Source organism: Thamnophis elegans, chromosome 3 (genome assembly GCF_009769535.1).
Source record: "Thamnophis elegans isolate rThaEle1 chromosome 3, rThaEle1.pri, whole genome shotgun sequence".
In the NCBI taxonomy this organism is placed as follows: Eukaryota; Metazoa; Chordata; class Lepidosauria; order Squamata; family Colubridae; genus Thamnophis; species Thamnophis elegans.
The window spans coordinates 121,764,131-121,773,522 of NC_045543.1; the positions used below are offsets into that span (position 1 = coordinate 121,764,131).

At 42.9% G+C, this 9,392-nt stretch overlaps 1 protein-coding gene across 1 annotated transcript in view; it reads right to left on the bottom strand.

The window, feature by feature from the left end:
* MAP3K1 (mitogen-activated protein kinase kinase kinase 1) overlaps window positions 1–6,280 on the bottom strand; it is a 77,110-nt gene extending 70,830 nt beyond the window's left edge. The window contains exon 1 of the mRNA XM_032213160.1: window positions 5,470–6,280. Within this exon, the coding sequence (XP_032069051.1) occupies window positions 5,470–6,053 (584 nt within the window). The 5' untranslated portion in view covers window positions 6,054–6,280. The remainder of the gene's footprint in view (window positions 1–5,469) is intronic.
* Between the last annotated feature and the right edge of the window lie 3,112 nt (window positions 6,281–9,392).

Genomic DNA, 9,392 nt, shown 5'->3' on the forward strand with positions numbered 1-9,392 from the left:
CCTTCAAATAAAAGTTAAATAGCATGGATCATTTTCAAATAATACTTTCAGCAAGAGTCAGTTAACCTTCTATTTTAAAATAGTCCCATCTAACAAAGTTTAAACAACATAAATCATTCCGCATTCTTTTAACCACTATCAAATTTGTGCTAACGTTACTTTAGAATCTAGCTCAAAGTAGTTTCATCCAGCTTTCCCTTCTGATAAAAATTAGTCCACTTTTTCTACCGGAGAGAGGTCTCAAACCCCCATTCAGTCCTCAACTTTAGGAAGTCTTTTGAAGTATCTAAATTCTCGATCTGCGTTCTTCTGCTTCTCCGAGAGAGGAGGGGCTACCCCCTCCATCTTGCAGCCGCATGGCCAGCCGTTTGCTTTCTCCTTCCGCTTGTCTCTCCTCTCTTCCGAGCGCGTCAGGAAGTCCCGCCTTCAGAATCCTACAATAGAAATCTTGAGCCTCCGAAATAGAGTTAAGACGAAATCTTTGATTCTCAAATGTAACCGTGATGCCGGCAGGGGCCTCCCATCTGTATCGAATCTGTTGACTCCTAAGCTCTTTAGTTAAAAAGGCGTAGTCCCTTCTTGCTCTCAATATCTGGAAAGGAATCTCTTTGAAGACAATCAGGTCCTGGTCATCAATTCGGAGCCTATTATTATAAAAATTTTGCACAATCGCGTTTCTAGATTCTTTTGTAGAGAAATATATAATTATGTCCCTCGGGAGCTGTCGCTGTTCCGCTATCAATGAGTTCTGGCGATAGATTTTCCGAATCTGCCAATCAAAGTTAAGTCCCGGGCTTCCCAGCGCGTGGCTGAAGGCTTCAGCAAAGGTCTGTTTTAAATTCTCTTGCTTCTTTTCACGGAATCCTCTGACTCTAATTGCAAATGCCTTCCTATTAAAATTTAGTATCATAAGCTGTTCTTCGTTATTTCTAATTTTTTCTTGTAAAATTTGAATATTGGTAGTCAAATTAAAATTAGCCTTCTCCAGACTTTCCAATTTGTTTTCTATTTCAGCAGAGTAATCTGACAGGGCAGAGACAGCTGCAAAAGTATTCGCCTTCATTTGATTAACTTTAGATTGTAAATCATCAAATAATTCCAATACAAATTCCCTGATTTCTTTCTTAAAAGCGTTAAGCATTTTAAGGAGATATTCCTGTGTTAAAAGTTCCTCAACAGAAGACATAGGAGACAAAGGCTGTGTTTCCAATGAAAATTCTTTAAATTCTTTTGTAGCAAGACGCTTCTTTGATTTGGATGGCATAATAAATAAGCAAGTAAGCAGAGCTTCGCTCCCCTCTATTTCCAAAAAAGAAAAATTTATTTTCTTAAGGAGCAGTCTGCAGGAAGATAACACCGGCTAAGTATATCAATCATCCACGGAGAGAAATCGCCATTTTGAGGTCTAATTAGACAAAGAAGTCTCTAAGACGAATGGTGCTGGTATTTACGATAGTACTAAAAACATAAATCTCACAGGGGTGGGACCCGCCCGTATCAATTCTAGCTTGAAAAAAAAACTTTGTCTTGTCCTGGGGGGGGGCTAGCCTGTCTGGGGCTGCCAAAAAAAAGGCAGCTGAGAAGAAATGGCTGGAGATAAGAGCTCCGCTTCGGCCGGAACTAATCTCTTTCCACAGCCAAAAAAGAAAAAAGGCTGTGGTTTACGATTAGATCCTAACCTACGGGGCTATTCTCCCTGCCCCTTTCTTAGCCAGAAAGGGGTGCTATCTATGATCTTATTTAGATATACAGACCAGATCTCTGAGGAGCTCGGTGGAGCCCTCCTCGGCAACAGGCCACGCCCCCCGGAAGTCCCCACGCCCCCCGGTTTACTTTTTGAAAGACAAATTGCATAAGGGCTTAGCAGGAATTCAAGTTATAATCTTCATCTATAAAAAGCTTATTATAGTAGCATTAAGACTGTTTCCTCATAGATAGATAGGAAAAATCATAGTTACACCAAAAAGGCTCCTTAATTATAGAAGTGTAGCTTTATCCTTATACTCAGGCTAAGCTTCACTGAGCTTAATGCAGCTTGGTTCCAGTATTTGGATTGCAACCTAAATTTCAGAAAATAATTTATCATTAAAACTCATTTTTTTAAAATTCCATTACCATTGGACATGAGTATTTTGAAACATTCAAGACCACAGCTTTACTTTTACAAAAGCTGCTTTTCCACACTCTTTAAGAACAATTAATACTATGTAATTCTATCAGCATTTACTGAAGGAAAGTACACATTAATAAGTAACATTAAAGTACACAAAAAAACCTAATCTGGATCTTCAATTTTATTTTTGCTAGGCAAAATAAATGGAGGGCTACAATAACATGGTAAAATTAAGACATTGTCAAGAAAGCTACCTTACTTTTTTATTTCATGGAAGGCAGGTTATTATCATAGTTAAATATTTGGGGAACTGAATAATTTAAGACTATTTACCTTTGAATTAACTGTAACGACTAACATAATGTTCATATTCAGCAAGGAAAGTCACTCTATGCGGCTGCAACCTTCTCCAAATGGAGATGTTATACTGCATTAGTAATCATCCAATCCCTGAATGGATGGATGGATATTTTTTATCCCTATTCCAATCTACAACAGATTATTATGCACAGCTAATTGCTTAGCCCAGAATTAGTTAGATATTTTTATTTTATTTCATAAGCATTTTGAATTAGAATGATGGGACATACTGCAAATAGTATTCATAATTCAGAAATGTGATGAAGTAGGAACTATTTAAACCCTAGGGTGAACAATCATAGATAAGAAAGAAATATGCGAGGGCCTTAAAGCAGCTGTACTATCTACTTATTTCAAGAAGACCATATGAAAGGAATTAATATTAAGTTACTGAACTGTTAAATGTAATAAAGTGATTTAGATTTTAAGAATTCAGTTGAAGCATTTACCATTTAGAGCCACTATAGTGTAGCAGTTTAAGGCACCGTGCTAGTTACCAGGTGACTGAATTCTAATTCTGCCCGAGACACAAAGCCAGCTGGTGACTTTGAGCCATTGTCCCTCAGCTCTAGAAAAAAGGTAATGGCAGATAACTTCCAAAAATCTCACCAAGAAAACTGCATGGGCTTATCCATGCAATACCAGGAGTCAAGAATGACTTGAATGCATGCACGCATGCGCGCGCGCAAACACACACACCCACAGACACTAATTTAGCAGAAATATTAACAAGGGTAATAATGGCTATTCAATGTTTAAACATATTGAAATTACAATTTGCACTAGCTTTATTTTTGTTGGATTTATTTCAATTAAATCTATACTTTCCATGCAGAGATAAGCTATTTACAGTAAGTAAAATGATTTCTCCAGAATGTATAAATATTTTCTCAGCAATTAATTTTAATTTATTTCAATGAGTACCCCAACCCCCAAATGTGCAAAATTTCTGTAACTTATTTGTAACAAAGAAATTTCTCATGTACAAGCAACACACATTCCAACAAATACAACATTCATGAAATAATGATCTTTCTGTGGCCAATACATTACAATAAATCTTTCAAATGAGATTTACAGGTGCAAAGGTTTACTGAGATAAAACAGTCAACATCACTATGGCATATAATGAGCACACACTGAACAGAGACACATTACAGTGAAATACTATTAATTTACTTCAATGCTAGCTCTTCTACAAATGCATTTCCATAATCAGGGTACACAGTTCATGTGCCAGCTTGGAATTCAGTTTCAGTTAGCAGCTTATCTGCTACATGTTTTAATAATCATATATGCTAACATAACTGCTTAAAAAGTAGCAAATTCACAAGTTATGAGTATATACAGAACCACTGATTATTGGCAGCCTTAGACTAGATCTGGTTGTACAAGTAGTTTAAAAAATAGTTGTATTATTAAGACTGTAAGACTAAACATGCTTATTAAAAGTGAGTCATGTGGAGGTCAAGGTGATCTGGTTCTGAGATTCCTGTTTAGGATCAGGCTTCCTTCATAAGCAATGCAGAATGTAGGTCTCAGAGCACCCCCTTACTGACTATAAGGGCATTTTCCCACCAACCCTTAGTAAAATGCTTTGAGGGGGAAAATGCATTTATCTGAACTGAGGGTTACTAAAAAAGCAATCGGAGCACTTTAACATATGTATTAAAAAACTCTTACCACTCTTGTCAAATTTACAGGACTGTAACTTTGTTCCTTGCATCCTTACTATTGATATTGATTGTTTCCTGATTGCTTATTTGTACCCTATGACTATCAATCAGTGTTGTACCTTATGATTCTTGATGAATGTATCATGTCTTTTTATGTACACTGAGAGTATATAGCACCAAAGACGAATTCCTTATGTGTCCAATCGCACTTGGCCAATACAGAATTCTATTCTATTCTATTCTATTCTATTCTATTCTACTTAAACCAGAGCGATTTAATTTAATATCCCCAATTGAAACCTGTGTTTCCAGTCCGGAAAACAGGGCGAATTCTGCATCGTCAGTTAACTTTAAGCAACGAAGACAAATCGATGCACTGTTTTCAAGACTTGTCATCTGAAATCTCAATTTACATCTGTTTTCACGGCAGCCGGGTAAAGAGGCATATGGATTATTTTTTTTAAATTGCTTTCTCCCACTCCGTAAACAGATTTCCCTCTTTTCAAACAGCGTGGGGGGAACAAGCTACAGACGCGCTCTCGGTTCCTGAACTGTTGAGAGCACCAATTAAACGGCAAACCAACCTAAAATACTCCACTTCGCCGCATTTTACAGCGATGTTTACCCGCATCCCCATTCCTTTCCCCCACCCTCTCCACTCCCCAACTCTGGATCCTCCTACTAGTAGAAAGAAAAGAATCGCCTGAAGAATTAGCGGGTTGATCCGCACACAAACTGAAAAGGCTGGGACATCCGGTCCTTTTTCCACCACTCCGGCCAATTCAAACTTCAAAGCCTCTCTCAAGCAACCGCCGCTGGGCAGGTATTGAAATGGCTTTGCGGCCCCGGGCGCCCCTTTGAAGCGCGCCCACATTCCTTCTGCAACCCACAGCAGAGGCAGAAATCAAAATGGGGCTGTTAGCGCCAGGAAGAAACCCTTCTGAGGGATGGTAAAATAGCAAAGGAGGCGTGCGCTGGGCAGGGGAGTTTGCTGCCAAAACAATGCTTGGGAAGCAGCGCCGCACGCTGACCTGCCCCCGAAAGCGACCCCTGGCCGGCTTCCCTGACAAATCCCAGGCTCCCAGGCAGGCAGGCAACTCTCGAGGCTCGCCCGAGTGTTTGCAAACACGCGTCCTCTCTCTGCACGGCGCCCCAAGTGCCGCGTTACCTGCCCGCGCAGGCATGGAGGGAAGTCGGCGGCCACGAACAGCCCCGACCCCCGCGTCCCCGGACACCCCTTCCCTTCGGCCAAGGCCGCTCTCAAGTGTCACCCGCAGCCACGCCAGCTCCCGCCCGCTTACACCCCGCAGCTCCACTCACCCAGCTCCGGCTGAAGTGGGGGGTGGCGGCGGCGGCGGCAGGAACTCCGGGATCCTCTGGGCGACGCCAGCTCCCGCCGCTTGGCTGCCGACGTCCGGCTGCGGCGGGTCGTGGGAGCCGGCGCTGAGGAAGCCGCCGCGGCTGGGGGAGGACGCGGGGCTGCCGGGGGTGGAGCGCGGCGCCGGGGCCAAGGGCTGGGGGGCGGAGGAGGACGTGGCTCCCCCGGCGATCCTGGTGAGGCAAAGGGGCAGCTCCGCGAACTCGGCGGGCTCCGGCAGCCGGTCCAGCTCCACGCTCCGCACTTTGCGCAGCTGCTTCCGCTTCCAGTCTGAGCGCGACTCCCTCTGGCCGCCTCCGCCGCCGCTGTCTCCGGTGGGGAGCCGCGCGACGAGCACCGGTGCAGCGCCGCTGCCGTACCGCGAAGGCTTCGGGCTCGGAGCGCCTTCGGCGGGCGCTGCTCCAGAGGCGGCAACTGCGGCGGCGGCGGCGGCTTCGTTCCCCGAAGATAATCCTCCCGAGGAGGCGATGTGATCCCCAGCAGCAGCAGCAGCCGCCGCCGCCGCTGGTCCTCCTGCCGCCGCCATTTTCTCTGGCGGGTCACATCCCACACTCGCCCTCCGTCAGTCAAGCGCACCGGCTCTGAGCGGCCAGGGAGCGAATTCCCCGGACGGCCACTACGCCTACGGCGTGGCCTACGCCGGTTGCGTAGCCGGAGGAGAACTGGGCCGATGGGCGGGCCCAGGTTGCGGGAGGGAAAGAGAAAGAAAGGAAGAGGGCGGAGGCGATAGGTAACCTGAGGGGCGCCCTGGCTGGTTTTGCTCAGCCGGGCTCTCTCAGCGCCGCCTCTGGCCGGCCAGGTGCATTTGGCTTTTGGCTCTGCGCTCGCCTTGGCCGCTCCTCCTCGCTTCCTCCCCCGCCCCAACCAAGTTTCTTCTCTCAGCTGCCCTGCGTTCCCAGCAGAGAAACAGTATCTTGGGGGAAAGTGTCTGCTCTTCACTAGGGATTCTTCCGTTTGCTTGCTCTTCGGGAGGATTGCACACCGATCTGCCTTGTGAAAAAGCTGTTGTATCTGTCCGGTCAGCAGAAATAAGGCAATTGGTGGACCTCTGAGGCATTTAGCAAGGATGGAAGCACCCTGAACGGCAACGGGGGGGGGGGAGATTTTTTTTTTCAGGACTCCCCCTATAATTCTGGCATTTCCTATAAGTCGGGAACGAGAAGTAAAGACCTTCAGGCGAAGCCTTACGTGCTGAAAGTCTGCTTTAAGACAGATTTGTTTCTTGGGAATGGAAAAGTCAAATCCAAAAGTTTGAAATGGGGGGGGGGGGGTCAGTTCTGTCACTCTGCTGGGGAAACTAAACAGAAGTAGTTAATAAATCACTCTATGATGGCATTGGCATGCCTCCCTTATTCTACAGTTAACAATTGTCCTTTTCTAATTTTTCATAAAACAGAGATACACAAATTAACTTGCATCATGGTGGGATCAAATGCTTCCATCTCCCTGTGCTGTGTAAATCCAAGTTATAAATAACAGGGTTTTGTTTTGTTTTAGTTTTATTGCACAGTTGTTTTACTATGACAAACATTTTTCTCTGGTCAATTTATTCTACAACATGAAAGGCATTTTAACCAAAAGTAGAAGTCTTGAATGGCTTCCACAATTCAGTAATTTCTTAGCAAATCTCACATTACTTTTTGGATTGGCATCTTGAACTTGTAAACCAGTGTCATGGCTCCTGGAGAAACTCATGAATAGGCTAAGTGGCATCCTGACACTGCAACTCACTGCAACATTAGAGTGTTATACGTGCCATTTCCATTCTTAGTTACTGGAATGTCATTTGATACTCTCCTTTGCCCTTTTCTCACATCTACTTAGAAAACAATGAGGTATATCTAGTTTTCCCTGAGCCTTATGGTTCAGAGAAATTAAACACTTTGGCTCTTGAGCCATATTAGACATCTCAACATAGCTTTGTATCATCCAAGTAAAGTACCCATTTAGACTGCCTGCAAGACAAGAGAGTTAGGAGTAGTGTTCTATGATGAATATGCTCCTATTTAAGTGAACAGTTCTAGACAATAGTCCTGCAGAAAGCAGTCCTGTTTTGATTGCAGCAACAAGGAGTATTATAAGACTTGATCCTATATCCAATGTTATTTAATTATTAAATGAAGTTATTGATAGGGATCCTCTCTCAGTTTGGGTGGTGATGATATTAAAATATGTATTGCTACTCCAAAGCAGACTGGATATCAACTGGTGTCTGAAGGCTATGAAGGCCTGGATGGGGAAAAGTAAGCATGGAGGCCTTGACTGCATATCCAGTCTGCTTTGGTGATGTTTTTCCATAAGCAACTTTATTTTTCAGAACCTTGGTCCCCCTTGTGATTTGAACAGGGTTACAGTACTCCCTTCATGAAGGAGCAGGTGACTGACTTAAAGGTCCTTCTGGACTTCAGTTTTTGTTTCAATAACAAGTAGAGGTTGTAAACTAGGGCCTTTATCCAGCTTTGGGTGATTTATTACATATAACCTTATCTCAAGCCATGAAACTTGATGATGGTGGGTCATACTGTTGTCACCATACAGTGTTGCTGTAATATAGTCTATGTGGGACCATCTTGAAGATTGCTCACAACTGGTACTGAAGACAATGATTGGATTGCTGGCAGGTAGACATTGTCTCTACAGTTGCTACGCTGATTGACAGTAAGCTTCCATGCTCAATTCAAAATTCTGGTTTTAACCTTTAAAGCCCTCCACAGCACAGTGCTGGGCTGTGACCATCTTGTCAAAATTGATTCTGCCTATCCTATCTGATCATTGAAGGAAACCTTATGTAAAATTCTGCTCTCATGTAAGGGAGTACAGTCTATGGCGATTCTCAGTCATCCAGGTCCTGGTTGTCCCAAAGGTGCTTTTTCAAGAGGCAACTGGACTTTCTGATTTTTCTTTGAAGATGTTTCTCTTCTCATCCAAGAAACTTCTTCAGCTCTAACTGGATGGTGGAGAATAATTTCACCATTTGCCTATCATCCAGTCAGAGCTGAAGAAGCTTTTTGGATGAGGAGCAAAGTATCTTCAAATAAAAACAGAAAGTCCAGTTGCCTCTTGAAAAAGCACCTTTGGGATAAGGGAATACAAGTAGCCTCAAATCTGAACTTTATGCTAATGCTGGAAATGTGTTTACAAATATTCAATAATTTTGTCATGAAAGAGAAAGACATCCATCTTATTTTTGTAATAATTCTTGTATATTGTGTTATATTTTATGAATCTCTTCCTCAATGAACCCCAACCACATCAATCATTCCACCATGGCTCTTTCATCCTCTTTCTCATTATTATTGCAATTTTTATTTTAAAAACACAAAGGATCAAGTTCCTTTGTGGTGCTTCACAAGACTGAAAAAAATGGCTAATACATGACAGACCAGGTCATCCCTAATCATGCATCACAGTGTTCAGAAGTGAATAGTTGCCTGAGGAGAGATGACAAGGTTATGTCTATCGTGCAAAAGAATCATAGACTTAAAAGAGATCTGTCAAATCTATTACATAGCTGGATCCATACCATACAGATTTATTGGCTGCTGAAACTGAAGTGGAGTTGGGAAATTCTCAGACATTGTGCAATGAAGAGTTAAGTCAACAGAAAATCTTATCTTGCTGAATATAGTTGAAGGCCAATAAAATTCTCATGATATCTTTTCTTTCCAACAAAGGAAGATGCCAACTCTGGAATGCCTAGAGACACTCTTTGCAATATACCTTTTTGAATCCATAATATGTTTCACATATGATTTCAGTATTATTTTAAGAATCAGAAGTTGGAGCATTTGGATGATGTTCCCTGGTAGTTTAACATAACAGGTGGTTTTTTGCTTTATTTATTTAATTTGTATCTCGTCTTTAT